The sequence below is a fragment of the Schistocerca piceifrons genome, chromosome 4 (assembly GCF_021461385.2).
Source record: "Schistocerca piceifrons isolate TAMUIC-IGC-003096 chromosome 4, iqSchPice1.1, whole genome shotgun sequence".
NCBI classification, from domain to species: domain Eukaryota; kingdom Metazoa; phylum Arthropoda; class Insecta; order Orthoptera; family Acrididae; genus Schistocerca; species Schistocerca piceifrons.
This window is the reverse complement of record NC_060141.1, coordinates 511,124,765-511,143,356: the sequence shown is the minus strand read 5'-3', so window position 1 is coordinate 511,143,356 and position 18,592 is coordinate 511,124,765. Positions and strand designations below refer to the sequence as shown.

At 43.1% G+C, this 18,592-nt stretch overlaps 1 protein-coding gene across 1 annotated transcript in view; it reads left to right on the top strand.

The window, feature by feature from the left end:
• The window catches only part of LOC124794665, a 465,391-nt gene that overhangs the window by 405,512 nt on the left and 41,287 nt on the right, over positions 1 to 18,592 (top strand). The window contains exon 5 of the mRNA XM_047258197.1: positions 13,912 to 14,056. Within this exon, the coding sequence (XP_047114153.1) occupies positions 13,912 to 14,056 (145 nt within the window). The remainder of the gene's footprint in view (positions 1 to 13,911; positions 14,057 to 18,592) is intronic.

The window sequence follows — 18,592 nt, the reverse complement described above, 5'->3', positions numbered from 1 at the left end:
TAAACTTAGAAGAGTGTTCCTGAAGCCACTCTATAGCAATTATGGATGTGTGTGGTGTCGCATTATCTTGCTGGAATTTCCCAAGTCTGTCGGAATGCACAAAGGACATGAATGGATGCAAGTGGTCAGACAGGATGCTGACATACGTGTCACCTGTCACTTAGCAGGGGTCCCATATCACTCCAACTGCCCACTCCCCACACCATTACAGAGCCTCCACCAGCTTGAATAGTTCCCTGCTGATATGCAGGATCAATGGATTTGTGAGATTGTCTCCATACCCGTAGATGTCCATCTGATCGTTACAATTTGAAATGAGGCTCGTCCGACCAGGCAACATGTTTCCTATCATCAACAATCCAATGTCGGTGTTGATGGGCCCAGGCGAGGCGTAAAGCTTTGTGTCGTGTATTCATCAAGGGTATGCGGTGGGCCTCCAGCTCCAAAAGGCCATATCGATGATGTTCTGTAGAATGGTTCGCACGCTGACACTTGTTGACGACCCAGCATTGAAATTTGCAGCAATTTTCAGAAGGGTTGCACTTCTGTCACGTTGAATGATTCTTTTCAGTCGTCGTTGGTCCCGTTCTTGCAGGATCTTTTTCCGGCCGCAGAGATGTCGGAGATTTGATGTTTTACCGGATTCCTGATACTCACGGTACACTCGTGGAAATAATCGTGCGGGAAAAGCCCCACTTCATCGCTACCCCCAAGATGCTCTGTCCCACTCTGTCTGCACCGACTGTAATACCACATTCAAACTGATTTAAATCTTGATAACCTGTCATTGTAGTAGCAGTAACCGAACAACTGCACCAGACACTTGTTGTCTCATTTAGGCGTTGTCGACCGCAGCGTCGTATTCTACCTGTTTACATATATCTATTTGAATACGCCTGCCTACACCAGTTTCTTTGGCGCTTCAGCTTAAGACCCCCGAGCCGACCGTGTGATCTCTCTCTGATAACCTCATCCTCGACGGTACATTTAACCCTTAAAAAATACTCACTCATGTGTGAACTCATCCTCTGCGGCGAAGAGGAAGGCGGAAGGCGTCGGTGTGCAAACTTCCTGGCCACGGGCGCTGTGTCACAGACCCGCGGGCACCGCCCTCTCGACGCTGCGCCCAAGCAGCGACGACTTGCAGGTATACGCCCTTACATCTGAACACTTAACAGCTGCCTTGTTCGTCCATAAGATGCAGAAGTCAGTAAGTTTCGGCGCCCACGCTGGTGTGTTCCATGACTTCCGGATTGCCGTCGATACAGCAGAGCCTATACAGCATTACCTAATACCTAATATCAGATAGGCTTTATGACTGGATTGCGGGGTCCCTAGCAAATAGAACACAGCATATCACACTTAGGACAACTGCAATTATATATATATATATATATATATATATATATATATATATATATATATATACACTCCGTAAGCCACCTGACGGTGTGTGGCGGAGGGTACCTTGAGTTATCGGTTCTCCCTTCTATTGCCGTCTCGTATTGTTCGTGGAAAGAATGATTGTCGGTATGCTTCTGTGTGGGCTCTACTCACTCTGATTTTATCCTCATGGTCTCTTCGCGAGATATACGTAGGAGGGAGCAATATACTGCTTGACTCCTCGGTGAAGGTGTGTTCTCGAAACTTTAACAAAAGCCCGTACCGAGCTACTGAGCGTCTCTCCTGCAGAGTCTTCCACTGGAGTTTATCTATCACCTCCGTAACGCTTTCGCGATTACTAAATGATCCTGTAACGAAGCGCGCTGCTCTCCGTTGGATCTTCTCTATCTCTTCTATCAACCCTATCTGGTACGGATCCCACACTGCTGAGCAGTATTCAAGCAGTGGGCGAATAAGCGTACTGTAACCTACTTCCTTTGTTTTCGGATTGCATTTCCTTAGGATTCTTCCAATGAATCTCAATCTGGCATCTGCTTTACCGACGATCAACTTTATATGATCATTCCATTTTAAATCACTCCTAATGCGTACTCACAGATAATTTATGGAATTAACTGCTTCCAGTTGCTGACCTGCTATCTTGTAGCTAAATGATAAGGGATCTAACTTTCTATGTATTCGCAGCACATTACACTTGTCTACATTGAGATTCAATTGCCATTCCCTGCACCATGCGTCAATTCGCTGCAGATCCTCCTGCATTTCAGTACACTTTTCCATTGTTACAACCTCTCGATACACCACAGCATCACCCGCAAAAAGCCTCAGTGAACTTCCGATGTCATCCACAAAGTACACAGCCTGACCAAAAAAGTGAGGCACTCAGAACACATGATCGGATGTCAGCACGTATACACGCCGTCGGCAGGTATGTAAATGATTAGAGCTGCAGTTCTCTGTGACAGGTAGTGCACCATTAATAACAACAGCCCTGACACGAGTTACCAAGACCTATCCGGCGTGTGTTACACGTACCACAGTCGCGTTGTACGCCCAGCGCACGTGAGGCCGTCTTCCACTCTTCAGTACTTTCAGACTCTTCAGCCATGTCAAATGCGTCATCAGACTCAATTAGAAGGTCAGCTGTCACCGGCTTAATAATTTTCTGCTATAGTAATTTCTGTTTTCGAAATTTTACTGCTAAAGGTGGGAAAGGTGATACGGTAGTGCTGCCATGTGAAGCACCGTTGTCATTATCATCATCAGCAGCATCAGCCTTCACACTATGCATTGTATTAACTACAGAGATCGCCACTAAATTGCAGTTCCGTTAAGACGGTACGTGATAAACGTCCAATTGGCGTCAAGTGCACTACATGCTTGGATATGTAAGCGATTAACATTTCAGCGCAAGTGCTGCAAATCTCTCACCCATTGAAACCAGCAAATCAGGGATATCCAGGAGATTAGCACGCCACGACTTGCCGGCAACTACGACTGATGAATTGGGTTTCTGTTTCAACATTCAGCTGACCGATGTAACATGTGTTCTGTATCTGCATTTGTTAACTATTGATATGTTCTTCTGTTTCATTTGTGGGGTAATATCTATACCAGTACAAGACCTTATGTTTATTCGTTTCTGTTATCAATGCTGAAATCCTAATTTTAATGTGTCTCATTAAGATGTTTGCTAGTATGTATGAAACTGAAAAGTCAAGACAATCTTCGGTGAAAATAAGACTGCAATGCAAATTCCACACTGTTAAATGCAGAGGAGGGAGCGGCTAGGTAGAAAGATTACATTGAGGGCCTTTATGAGGGGGAGAACTTGCCTGTCGACGTTATAGAAGATGAAACAGGAGTCAATAAGGAAGAGATAGAATCAGAGTTTAGAAGATTTCTGGAAGACTTAAAATCTAAGAAGGCAGAAGGGATGGATAATATTCCATCGGAATTTCAAAGATCATTGGGGAGCGTTGCAGCAAAGCGATTATTCACGTTGGTGTGCAGAATGTATGAGACTGGCGATATACCACCAGACTTTCGGAAAAAGACCATACACACGATTACCAAGATTGCAACAGCAGACAAGTGCGAGAATTATCGCACAATTGGCTTAACAGCTTATGCATCCAAGTGCTGACAAGAATAATATGCAGAAGAACGGAAAAGAAAATTGAGAATCTCTTAGATGACAATCAGTTTGGCTTTAGGGAAGGTAAATGCACCAGAGAGCAGTTTTCACGTCGCATTTGATAACGAAAGCAAGACTGAAGAAAAATCAAGACATCTTCAAAGCATTTGTTGACTTGGAAAAAGCATTTGAAAATCTATAATGGTACAAGATGTTCGAAATCCTGAGAAAAATAGGGATAAATTATAGAGAAAGAACGGTAATGTACAATATGCACGATAACTATGGGGGAACAATAAGAATGGAAGACCAAGAACGAAGTGCACAGACAGGGATGTAGTCTTTCGTCCCTAATGTTTAATTTATACGTCGAAGAAGCAATGACGGAAATAAATGAAAGGTTCATGGATGGATTAAAATTCAAGGGGAAAGAATCTCAATGATACGATTCGCTGATGAGATTGCTATCCTCGGTGAAAGTGACGAATTACAGGATATGTTGAATGGAATGAACAGTCTAATGAGTACAGAATATCGATTGAGAGTAAATCGAAGAAAGATAATAGCAATGAGAAGTAACAAAAATGATAAATTTAATTTCATAAGTAGAGAGCACGAAGTAGATGAAGTTACAGAATTCTGCTACCTAGATAGCAAAATAACCGAGGATGGACGGAACAAGGAGGACATCAAAAGCAGACTAGCAGTGGCAAAAAGCCCATTCCTAACCAAGAGAAGTCTGCTAGTATCGAGCTTAGGCATTAATTTGAGGAAGGAATTTCTCAGAATGTACCTTTGGGTCACAGCGTTGTATGGTAGTGAAACATGGGCAGCGGGAAAACCGAAAAAGAAGAGAATCTAAGCATTTGAGATGTGGTGCTACAGAAGACTGTCGAAAATTAGGAGGACTGATGAGGTAAAAAATGACGAGATTCTCCGCAGAATCGATGAGGGAAATAATACGAGAAAACACTGACAAGAAGAAGGGACAGGAAGACAGAACGTCTGTTAAGACATCACGGAATAACTGCCGTGGTACTGTAGGGGGCTGTAGAGGGTAAAAACTGTAGAGAAAGACAGAGACTGGGATACATACAGCAAACAACTGAGGACGTAGGTTGCAAGAGCTATTCTCAATTGAGGAGGTTGGCACAGGAGAGGAATTGGTGATTAGTCGCATCAAACCAGTCTGAAGACTGATGACTTCCTTTGATGATCTGTATCAGTTAATCTGTGGTATTATAGGGGCTTTATGGGTATCCTGTCAGTTATTTTACGATGTAGATTGCAGAACACCCCTAAGCAAAAAAACTAAACGTGATCAGTGTAGTGCAAAACATTGGAATGACGTATCAGGATGAGTCATTCCAATCACTGCAATTCTATTCCAAGCCGACTTCGAGCCGTTGTTGCTGCAACAGGTGGCAGCTTTCTGTGCTGAATTCCACACCATGAACACTCCCAAATCACATAAAAATTTAATCATGAATGCTTCCTGCTATGCTGTACACATAAAATGTTTTGTGTTTGCAGAAGAGCCAACGCCGTGTTACGAGTGGAGGCCGAAATGCACGCGTTTTAGCTCACGCAGGCTGGCGTGAGGAGGGAAGAATTATACTGACGTGAGGTCTGGAACATGACAAGGAATGAGAATTCAGAAAGCGGACGTAATTAATTTGACACTTAACTTTAATCCATTAATGATGAACGTCGCTCTTGACGGTACATGATTCACAATATTATCTGTTCAGAATACATTCTTCAAGATAGTAATTATAGTAACTGAATATGGCGCCTTGCTAGGTCGTAGCAAATGACGTAGCTGAAGGCTATGCTAAACTGTCGTCTCTTCAAATGAGTGCGTATTTAGACACTGAACCATCGCTAGCCAAGTCGGCTGTACAACTGGGGCGAGTGCTAGGGAGTCTCTCTAGGCTAGACCTGCTGTGTGGCGGCGCTCGGTCTGCAATCACTGATAGTGGCGACACGCGGGTCCGACGTACACTAACGGACCGCGGCCGATTTAAAGGCTACCACCTAGCAAGCGTGGTGTCTGGCGGTGACACCACGTAATGAGCAAAATTGCACTTTTAATGGCCATCACTGTGCATGCGTACTGCATCCACCCCATAGCCCTGACCTCGCTCTCCTTGCCGTTTTTCTGGTTCAGTTACTAAAGGTAAAGTACTGTGAAGTTAGACTTGAGAGAAATTTGATGTCGTATTTAAAGAGTGTGAGGGTTAGAAAAAAATAATATACGAACACCACGAGAAACGCAGGCTTGAACATAAATGCAGATGCTAGCAAACCTTCAAACTGTGCTGCTGTATTTGACCAAGAACGGCACCTGTATAATGTCCTCAGTACACTGCAACGGTCAGAACAGCTTTCTGCATAATTGTGAGTGCATTATGTCAAAGCTATGGAACTTCGAACGTGGGCGTGTTGTTTGTGCTCGTATGGTGGGCGCTTCCATATGTGTTTGGTGTATCAAAAGGCGTAGTATTGAAGATTTATACAGTATACAGGAACAGCGGCAAAACTTCATCCGCTAAGTCACATCGCGTACGAAAATGTGTGTTGAGTGACCGTGGCGGACGGTCATTGAAGAGCATTGGGACGAGAGGTAAGAGAACAATAGCTGCAGATGTCGCTGCAGAACAGAATGTCGCACTCGAGAACCCTGTCAGCACCGAGAACACGAAGGGAGCTCCAGAAGCACTGGGTTACAGTGCGAGCTGGCATTCCAAAGCCACTAATCAGCGATGCAAACGCCCGTAACAAAAAAACATGGTGAAACCAGGACTGTTGAGCAATAGAAGAATGTCATTTGGTCGGATCAGTCTTATTTCACAACGTTTCCAACTGCTGGCCGAGTTTACGTCCCAAGAATGATGATGTGAGCAGCAACAACGTGGTATTGCGTGGGCCCCATGGTTACTCTGAAAGGTCGCATTCCTGCCAACCATAATGTGACCATTTTGGCTGATCACGTTCATCTCACAGTAGAATGTTTGTTGTATGTCAGACGCCGGGCCACCTATTCACGCAGCTCTCATCGTACAGGACTGACTTTGTGAGCACGAGGCTGAACTGTCGCATCTTCCCTGGCCACACACACGCCAGATCACAATATTATTGACCCTTTGCGATCTTCTTCTGAGAGAAGGATGCGTAGTCGCTATCCACCTCCATCATCGTATCTGAAATTTGCACAATTTTACGGGCAGAATGGTTTAAGACTCCCTTGAAAACAATACAGGACCTGTATTTATCTATCCCGAGCCGATTGGAAATTGTTTTGAATGCCAGCGGGTTTGATATACCGTATTAGGCTTGGTAATGTGTTGTGTTTGTGGTTTTTCGGTATTTTTATGCAACCTTCTAAATCTCATACAATCAGTCTGTGACGCGTTAACTACGAGTACTTGCCAACCGAATAAAGTATTGGAAAATGCAGCGAGATTTTGACAAGATATTAATCTGGTGCAAAGATATGCAGCTAACTCTAAATATGTGAAAGGTAAAGCTGTGTGTTTTACCAAATATAAAACTGCAGTTGTCTTTGTCTGGGCAGCTAATGAATCGCAACTGGTGCCACACGTCACAGACATTTGGTAGCAGCAATGCACAGGGATATGAAGTGGAACGAGGACAAAGTTTAACTAAACTGCATTCTTCGGTGTATTGTCTCGTACCCTGCATTTCTCTTTGAAAATCACGTATACAATGCTTATTGAAAGGCTGCTCAACTGTCTGAGATGTATAGTGGGAGACGTTTATCATGAAGGTTCGGAGTTAATTCTCCGTTCCCGTAGATAAATGATCAACGTGGCTGACTCCTATACGAAGGAGCCAGGTTCGTTTCCCGACACTGATAGGGACGTTTCCTTGGTGGGAGACAACTGATGCAGAGGACTGGTACGGATGCACTCAGCCTCATGATGCGAACTGAGGAGCTACTTGATCGAGAAGTGGTTACAAGGTCTGCTAACCGGAAAACGGCCAGGACAACGGTGTGCTGACCCTACGGTCCACCATGCCGCATCTCGATGACACCGTTCGCTGAGGATGACACGGCGGTCGGAAGAGTCAGATTGGTTCCCGTCTGTGGCCAGAATCGCGGTGCTTTTCTGTTTTTCCTGCGGAGTTACTTACAATAGTATGTTTGATTTGTGAGAGAGTGTCACAGAAACGTTGAAAAATCTGCAGGTGCAAACATCCCAGGAAAAACAGATATTACGGAAACTAACACACCGTGTAATAGAATGTACACTATGTAGATATAGGTGGTTGTATAACAATAATGTCTCAACTTCCTCTTACAGTGTAACTACAGCTTTATTTTTTGGTTGCTGTTGCCCAGAACTTCTCTTTATAAAGACTTTTTCAAGTTTTCAAGCAGTGGTTGTCACAATCGTCGTTAATAACTCATGAAACTTGAATGCTGTCACATTATTTAATAATATTTCGAGCGTATAGCAAGGAACAGAATTTTAAAGGACGCTTTTCGACTTATAAAGTTACTTTGATACTTTTTTTTTTTTTTTGTTCACACTTGAGCCAGGGATAGGCTTGAAAATGCATTCGGCTTCTGGGTCACTGATCAAATCAGCAGCCAATGAATTTTACATTAACAATCTGAATTACTGCTTATACTCTGTTGTATTGACAAAGGCATAGAATGAAAGTGAAACAGTTAAATTCGTTTTTGACCCACCCACCCACCATCACTGTACTTCCTTCTTCCACCGTCTCCACCTTAACCGCCAAAAGAAAAAGTAATACGACGTAAACGCTGTGGTAAGAATCATACTGAGCAAGAGCTTCATAAATAAATGAAATATTTTTATTAGTCAGTCATCCGCATATTCTGTGGGTCGTAATCGCGGCTCTTGCTATTACGTGGAACGAGTCCGATTTACAGTTGTAGCACACTGCCTTAGTTGAGAACTATGGCAATATGCTGACCATTTACAACATGGTATGGTTTGTTTTTACATGTGTACAGTGATTTATGCTTTACCACGTTCATTTTCTCTGTCCTGGATAGTGTACATCGTTTCTCTTTCAAGTTTACTGCATCGAGCTGTGCAGCATACCTTGTGGAGTAGCGGTTGGCGTCGTTCGTTTTCATGTTGCAGGTCACTAGTTCAAACACCATCACCAGTAAATATTGGTTATTTAGTATTTATCATTTCTAGAAGGCTCTCAACATTTCTTATGTTTGAACCGTTCGCATATTCTGGAATGTTCCATGTTTGTACAAATAACAGCACTCTTCGTCCATGAGTTCAGTTCTATTGTACCATTGTACCTGTACGTCAGTGTCAGTAATAAACGTGCCTTCAGTGATAAGTATTGTACGAGGACGTGCTGAAAAGTAATGCCTCCGAACTTTTTACGTGAAAACTCATAAAGCTTCTTAAATAAAACAAACCTTATCAACATTTGAGATTTTTATTCTTCATGTCTACATATTTATTTTTTATTGTAGTCTGTAGGTACACGGTGAAAGCTCCCAGGATATCCTAAAGTTAAACTTTATTAAAAACAAAAAAATGAAACGCCGATCGACCATAAGCATTGGAAAAGACATTAATTATGAATGGGTGGTAAGGTGCAGACAAATGAAGAAAAAAAAACCATCATTCATTTTTCCTTGTACATCAGTATTAAGTATTTTTTACTGAAGTGAAGTGGAACCAAGTAAGGAGGATTTTGTTATTTTTGACACGCACTGTAGTCCTTGAAGCCTGCTGCCTGGTCTACAATTGAAATGTAAAAGTACGATCAGCCAAAAATCGTACAGCAGAACATTTCTAATAATGCAATTGTAATTTGCTTTAAATTAATTTTTCTTTCCATTCATAGTATTATTATTATAAAATAATAATAATAATAATAATATCACATTAGTCACGCTGGCGATGAACACATCTCTCGCAACGAGAGACCAAGTTTTTTTTCATACTGTCACTGCAGAATGTTTGACTTCGTTGACGGAGCCACCACCTCACCTCTGCTCACACCGCTTCAACACTGTCAAAGTCAAGTGCTCGAAGGCGCTCCTTACGTTTTGGAAACAGACGAAAATCGAGACTGTATGGAGGTTGATAGATGACAGTGCGCCCAAGTCATCAGATGGTTGCAGATGTCGCAGCACTCATGTGTGGTCTGACATTGCCAAGCTGAAGGAGAGGTTTCTCGGTGTGTGGACAATCTCTTCGAATGCGAATGTGAAACTCGATTGCAGCACGCTGTTTCTCACGCACCGACGTAGTTAAGTTAACCACCTCCATGTTACACGCTACACCTCGGAGCCCACTGGCGGTAGGGGAATGCAATCACACTGAAGCGCCAAAGAAACTGGTATAAGCATGCCTGCTCAAATACAGAGATATGTAAATAGGCAGAATACGGCGCTGCGGTCGACTACGCCCATATAAGACAAGAAGTGTCTGGCGTAGTTGCTTGATCGTTTGTTGCTCCTACAATGGCAGGTTATTAGGATTTAAGTAAGTTTGAACGTGGTGTTACAGTCAGAACACGAACAATGGGGCACAGTATCTCCGAGGTAGCAATTAAGTGGAGATTTTCCCGTACGGCCATTTCACGAGTGTACCATGAATATCATGAAACCGGTAAAACATCAAATCTCCGACATCTCTGCGGCCGGAAAAAGATCCTGCAAGAACGAGACCAACGACGACTGAAGAGAACTGTTCAACGTGACAGAAGAGCAAACCTTCCTAAAATTGCTGCAGATTTCAATGCTGGGGCATCAACAAGCATCAGCGTGCGAAACATTCAACGAAACGTCATCGATATGGGCTTTCGGAGCCGACGGGCCACTTGTCTATCTTTGATGACTGCATGTTGTTGTTGTTGTTGTGGTCTTCAGTCCTGAGACTGGTTTGATGCAGCTCTCCATGCTACTTTATCCTGTGCAAGCTTCTTCATCTCCCAGTACCTACTGCAACCTACATCCTTCTGGATTTGCTTAGTGTATTCATCTCTTGGTCTACCTCTACGATTTTTACCCTCCACGCTGCCCTCCAATACTAAATTGGTGATCCCTTGATGCCCCAGAACATGTCCTACCAACCGATCCCTTCTTCTAGTCAAGTTGTGCCACAAGCTTCTCTTCTCCCCAATCCTATTCAATACTTCCTCATTAGTTATGTGATCTACCCATCTGATCTTCAGCATTCTTCTGTAGCACCACATTTCAAAAGCTTCTATTCTCTTCTTGTCCAAACTATTTATCGTCCATGTTTCACTTCCATACATGGCTACACTCCATGCAAATACTTTCAAAAATGACTTCCTGACACTTAAATCTATACTCGATGTTAACAAATTTCTCGTGACTTCATAACCCAATGCTTTACGCCTCGCCTGACCCCGTCAACACTGACATTGGCCTGTTGATGCCTGGAACATGTTGCCTGGCCGGGGAGTCTCGTTTAAAATTGTATCGAGCAGATGGACGTGTAGAGATACGGAGACAACCTCATGAATCCATGACCCTGCATATCAGCAGGGGACTGTTCAAGCTGGTGGAGGCTCCGTAATGGTGTCGGGCGTTTACAGTTGGAGTGATATGGGACCCCTGATACGTCTAGATACGACTCTGACAGGTGACATACGTAAGCATTACCTGCAGCCATTCATGTCCATTTTGGATTCCGACGGACTTGGGCAATTCCAGTAGGACAATGTGACACCCCACACGTCCAGAATTTCAGCAGAGTGGCTCCAGGAACACTTTTCTCAGTTTAAACACTTCCGCTAGCCACCAAACTCCCCAGACGTGAACATTAGTAAGCATATCTGGAATGCCTGGCATCATGCTGTTCAGGAGAGGTTTCCAAACCCTCGTACTCTTACGGATTTATGGAGTCGTGGTGTCAGTTCCCTCCAGCACTACTAAAGACGCTAGTCGAGTCCATGTCACGTCTTGTTGCGGCACTTCTGCGTGCTCGCAGGGCCCCTACACGATATTAAGCAGGTGTACCAGTTTCTTTGGCTCTTCAATGTATGTAGAAATGAAGAATAAAAATGGATAATATTAACACCATTTGTTTTATTTAAAAAGGTTTCAGAGTTTCCACATAAAAATTCGTAAACATTACTTTTCAGCACGTTCTCGTATTTCATAAACGACCCTGCTTTTGAATTTGGACTTGACTGTGGTAACGACGTGACAGTATTTGTGAATGTTACTGCATTTAATTGATGGCAATAACGTTCATAAGGGAGACATCGATATCCCAACTGCTTAAAGAGCTCTCTACAGGAGTGTACACGATATATTATCCTTACTACATGCTTCTGTACAACAGAAAACTATTTCCTCAATCACAATGATACGATGCCGTGTTACGATGCCATAAAAAATTCTCTAATGGAAATAGCAAAAGTAAGTGAACTCTCTGATATTTTCATATAGTAAATTTTATATTATCCGCAACTTAAAATTTGATGAGCTTAAAAGTTTAAGATTATCTCTAACATCTCTTCAGGTTCTTACCAACGTAAACATCAAAGAATTCATAATATTATGTATCTTTTGTTGATTTACCCCGGTTTGCATTATTTCCAATGGTGTGATCACATCTTATGCAACACTGGTTAGAATGTATTGTGATTACATCTTGAACCGTGAATTTACTTTCAAACCTTTTCTTAAGAATTTACTTTGTTTACTAACGATTCATCAAGAACATTAACACATTTAATCACACTGTGTGAGCGCGGAAGTAGCTGCCAGTGGGTAACTGATGAAAAAAAATTAAATTTCTTTCAACAAATGGAAATTTTATTTCTAAAAGCCTTTTTTTAAACAGATTTAAAATTATAATCAGAAAGCACCCTCAAAATACCAAGTTACAATTTTATTCAAAGGCAGAAAGAACAAATATTGTCAGTATGAGCTTTCGGGCTGAGAACCTTGCCGCTGCCTTTTGATATGGCCGTAATCACGACCGCTCACAACAACCTCTGAAAGACTGCACTGGTGCAAATCTGCAACATACCAGATTACTTTAAACTAAAAGTTTTAATAACTCACGCAAGCACATAAACTATGCACCCAGTAGGTGGGATGGAAATGGTACAAAACACTAACATTAGAAAAATTAACTTGCCACCGAAGGTGCAACTTGATTAAAAAAAAAACACTCTCATGGTGGAATGGTGGCAGCTTTATATACTAAAATGACCATTTAAATAAAAACCCATGAAATGCAGTCTTACATAAAATATACAAACATGCTCTACATTACACATATGCCGCCTCTCCAGATGATAGGCAAGATAAAAACATATTTCAGGAATTTGGCCGTTACACTTCAAGGAATAAATTCGTTAGCACCGAATCCGACAAACATGACAAAGGCAGCTATTAACGGACGGCAGACCGACAGACACACACTAACTGCCTAACAAATGCGGACGAGAGACAGAAGAGCAAGCTGGGGACAAGAGACCGACCAAGAACACAAGTAGAATTTAACAAGTAAATGAAACAACATATCACGAATCACTTAACTTTTAATAAACTGCGATGTCTGGCGAAGACCTAGCGCAGCACGCCCAAAACGCTCTGCCGAACCGTCCGCTACCAGCCGCTTCAACGGACGCAGGAAGGCGCGCCGATCTCCCGTCTCACGGCGTCGCAGCTCGCGCCGGCCAGACCGATGTCGTGGGTTGACTCTTGTTGCTCTCGTGTCGGCCGCGAAGCCACTATCCCTCGCTATACGGCGCGGCCCACTGGACTGACGTGGCGACCTCACATGCGCCAACGCTCAAGACGGACAAGTCATCTTGTGTCCCAGTGCGCGACCGACCGACCAACCAACCGATCGATCCAACCGCCAATGACCATTGCTTGAACAGACTCGAGCAGACTGGTGACCTAACACATACTAGCACTCCGGACGACAGACAGACAGACAGACAGACACACACTGACTGCCCCACACTGACCCGGCTGACCAACTGACCAGACTCCCCGCCTAGCGAGCTCATAGCGCCCCTTAAATCCACGTGAACAGGCAACCTTTCCCCTTTCCCATCAGAGGGAGACACCAAAGCTGCGATTGCCACAGCGGCGCCACCGCCAGAAACGGAGGGCGACTGCTTCACACAACGCGCTACGGCGCGCTCTTCAAAACAGCAATTTTTCCCACGGCTCACATCTAAATTTGGCGACACAGCATTTCCAGTTACTTATAAGCCGGAATTTTCAAGGAAAATACTTTTTTCTTTTTTTTAACGAGAAATTTGTGCTACAGAACGTACGTGTACGTACATACGTTTCAAATTGTGGCTAAAGTCTTAGGAGATCACTGTTGTGTTTACAGGAGCCTCATATCCGCATAGTTTCGCTACGGAGTCACGACTTCACCGGCCTGGGCTTCACGGTGTGCGGCAACATGAGAGACGGCATCTTCGTCAAGGACGTGCTGCACCGTGGGCCCGCTTCCGAGTCAGGTCGGATAGCACCAGGTACGTTCTTCGGTCACCTACAACGAAGTTTCAGCTGGACTAGGACCAAACGCAGCAAATGTCGCCAATCTTACAGAATAAACATGGGCTAGTAGATAAAACCACACAATTGATCTATAGCTATTTTTCATTTCCTGCTGCTTTCCCAGGCGAAAAAAACTGCTATGCTTTACAAACTTGCAGGGTCAACCCGAACTCCACAGACTTTTTTTTCTGATATTTCTCAGGGATACTTTTTGAGTATTTTGGTATGGGCGAAACAGGTATTGTTGGGCCCATACGCTGGAAAATATTACAATTTAATTTATTCCATACAGTTTTAATCTGACAAATGTTAACTAGGCAGATTAAAACTGTGTGCCGGACCGAGACTCGAACTCGGTACCTTTGCCTTTCGCGGGCAAGCGGGCAAGTCCTCTATCCTTTCTTCCACGAGTGCTAGTTGTGCAAGGTTCGCAGAAGAGCTTCTGTGAAGTTTGGAAGGTAGGAGACGGGGTACTGGCAGAATTGAAGCTGTGAGGACGGGTCGTTAGTCGTGCTTGGGTAGCTCAGATGGTAGAGCACTTGCCCGCGAAAGGAAAAGGTCCCGAGTTCGAGTCTCGGTCCAGCACACAGTTTTAATCTGCCTGGAAGTTCCATATCAGCGCACACTCCGCTGCAGAGTGAAAATCTCATTCTAAATGCTAACTAATTTTGAACCAAACGAGTAGTTCCTAGCTTATGGAGTAGGAGTGATCCTGAGAACAGAAATGTTAAGCACTATTTAAAAAAAACTTATTTATTTTACTAAATACCCAAAGGCTGGTAATTTCACATCACAATTACTGACACCTATTAGACTCTATGCAAAGGTTTCTTTTACCTGAAAAACCATGACTGTTTAAATTTATATTTACAGAAGACCTAGCATTAAAACCAAATATCAAAAAATGTAAATAACTTTATAGTAGATTAAAATGTCAACTTTAAAACCTTCAAAACTACCATAAATTTTAAAATTTCTTTAGGCAAACTCTAAGATAAATTTTGAGAAAACAAATATTCTCAATTGTCAACAAATCAAATCACTTGAAAGATAAGAAATGCAATGGCAAGAAGGCCAGTCCCTTTTACAATAAGGGATTAACTTCAGACTGGACAATCGGCGGTTGCCTCTCGTCAATGCCACCTCTATGGCTGTTACTTTGGCCATACATCAACACAATTTCCACACGTAATAATAACAACTCCTGAAACACAACAACTATTAAGCACTTATAACAATCAAGCAACGTGAACAAAATGTGTTGGCCCTTAATAACATCAGAACTAGGCTTTTAATTTACACCAAAACTGCTTCTTAACTAGAGAAGGAGTAAGAGAAGTTAATTGCCAAACCAACTGACCAATTTAAATATTAAAACAAAACACAGCACCTCAGTTACTAGGTACAATTTAAAAAAAGGAGTTCACGTTATGAAAAAACTTACTTAAAAAGACAAAAAGCTCGGCAAACTCAAGTGACAAATTTAAATATGAATAAACAGCACCTCACTTGCTTGGTGCACTACACCTTTTTAAAATTCAAGGTGGTCTTTCTGTCGTACTACGCGGGCACTGGAACACGATTGATGTCTGGTAACCAGTTCAGCGAACTTCAGACAAGTTTGCTTTAGTACAAATTTTTAGGACAGGATTAGTGCTTACCGGATGTTAAACTTTCACTGCGTCCTTCGTCGCTACTACCGAAATGCTTTTTTTTTTTTTTTTTTCCTTTATTGAGTTTCGATTCCCCCAAAGAGTACGGGCTGGCAGCAGCTTAGTATGCCGCTCTTCAGCCTACAGAATTTGTTTTAAAAAAATGAAGATAATAAATAATAAAAGCAGGTGATAAAATCGGTGAGTTAAATGGTAAAATGGCGGAAAATCGTGGAACTTAAAACATAAAACAAAGGGTTGGTGATGCTAATGAAATACACAAGAAGCAGACAGGTAAAATAATAGACATACAATTAAAAACACTGCGACAGTCTGGTTTCTGTTCACAAGAGATATAAAAATCATACCCAGCGACAGCATGATTTCTGTTCGCAACACTTTGGAAAGACTCACAACACTGAACACTCACTTGAACACTGCACGAAAAAGTTGGCAAAAATATGACACACCACAGCCAAATGCAGACGGGGGGAAACCTGGACAGATGGTGGGAAAGAAAAGGGGGGAAGGAAAGGAAAAAACGAAGTGGGGGGGGGGGGGCGGGGAGGTGGAGAAGGAGCTGACGGAGGACGAGGACTCGTAAGAAGGAGGGAGGGGCTGCGCTGATGCGAGAGGGAGCGGGGAAAGGCAGAGGAGGGGAATGCAAAAGGACTCTTGGGGAGGGGGAGAGAAGGAATGCAGAGAGAGGGTAGGCGGAGAAAAAGCGGGATGGAAGGGGGGGAAGAGGGAGCCTGGGGGAAAGACAGAGGAAAGGAAGGGGAGATGAGGGCCAGAGTTAATAGAAGGGATAAATGGAGGGAGAGAGGGCATCATCTGGGAGGGGGAGACCAGAATACCATTCTCATATTCATTAGCCACACTAAACGACCCATCTAAGGTTGAGCACATTGCACACACTGGGATCAATAACTTGTTCCGCAACCTGTCTCCGGTACAGTGTCTTAAATGGGAAGTAAACAGCAACTGCTCTGGTGAAAGTGCGATCCACACGTGCAAGTGAGCCAAGCTAACATGTGCCAGTTGCAGACCGCTGCGACACTACGTACTCCACTCAGTTTGGCAGAACCCAGCCCGCACATACAACCATCTGTCCATGTAGGACGCCACACACGGCTGCTCTGCGTAAGGCTAGTTGCACTATGGCTTCACTTCTTATCTACTCGAGAAAGCGCTCATTCTGTCGTTGATCTCTCTCTCTCTCTCTCTCTCTCTCTCTATCTCTCTCTCTCTCTCTCTCTCCCTCTCTCTCCCCTCCCTCTCCCCTCCCTCTCTCTGTCTCCCTCTGACTGTCTGACACTGTCTTCTTCCTTTGTCTGTCTTGTCTGAATAGGTCAGTGTGTCGACTGCGATTGAAAATTAAGCAAACTGAGTGTCGTCATGTTATTAAAAATTTTCATTTGAAGGATTGGTCAGCCGCACAAATCAAAATAGAATTGGATGAAAGTCACGCAGACTCTGCACCATCACTGAAGACCATTTACTTTGGATTTAAGAATTTAAACATGATTGGACAAGCACTGAAGACGAAGCGCATTCTGACTGTCCAGTTGAGGTCACTACAAAGGAAACCATTCTCAAAATCTATGATGAAGACAGCCGAATAAAAATTCGTGAGATTTCTGAGTCTGTAGGCACCTCAAATGAGAGAGCGCATAATATTCGGCATGGAGAACTGACGAAGAAGTTTTGTGCGAGGTGGGTGGCGCGATTGCTCACAATCGGCCACAGGCATCTGGCACAGTATTTCAACACAATGTCGGTGACGTCGAATCGGAATCCGCAAGACTTTTTGCTTCGATTTGCGACTTTTGATTAAACCTGGATCCGTCATTACACACCAAAGTCAAATGGCTCTGAGCACTATGCGACTTAACTTCTAAGGTCATCGGTCGCCTAGAACTAATTAAACCTAACTAACCTAAGGACATCACACACATCCATGCCCGAGGCAGGATTCGAACCTGCGACCGTAGCGGTCGCTCGGTTCCAGACTGTAGCGCCTAGAACCGCACGGCCACTCCGGCTGGCACACACCAGAGTCAAAACGGCAGCCAAAACAATGGAAAAAGGGTGGTGAGAGTGCACCGAAGAATGCAAACAGGATTTTGTCACCTGCTGAGGTGATGGCAACTGTTTTTTGAGGTTCCGAAGGAATATTCCTCTTAGATTGCTTGGAAAATGGCAGAATCATGAACAGACCCTATTACGCTTCACTGTTGGATCATTTGAACCTTGCATTGTCTGAAAAAATATCAAGACTGGTATGAAGAAAAGTTTTTGTAAAATGAGTCTTTCATATAGTGTTCATTAAAAAAAATGACCATCATTCCACTTGGGACCTGTGGAATGGTATGTTAGCTTATTTGTTTGAGTTTTAAATATTTGTCATGTATTATTGTTTTTCTGGCATGTTCTACATTCTGAATGACCTCCTGTTTACGGATCAATTGGAATGAAAGTAAATCTAATCTAATATAAGAAGCAACCCACAGTGTCTTTGTCGTCAACAGAATCTGAATTTGTAGCCTTAAGCAAGGCATCTAGTGAGGCATGTTGGCTCAGTAATTTGTATCATAGTCTTTCTGGCAGTCAAAGCCATGTTGTATTTTATGAAGATAATATGCCAGTAATAAGCGTTTGCAAGAACCTACAGTTCCATTATGAACCAAAGCATACAAATGTAAAATTTTTGCTTGTGAGAAAGTGTCTACTAAGAAAGTTATGTTAAAGCACATCAGCACAAATGATCAACAAATTGTTGTTCTAACAAAGGTACTAGGTAAAATAAAATTTGAAAAACTGAGAGGCTTGTTAGGACTTACTTAGAGCTTGTAATTT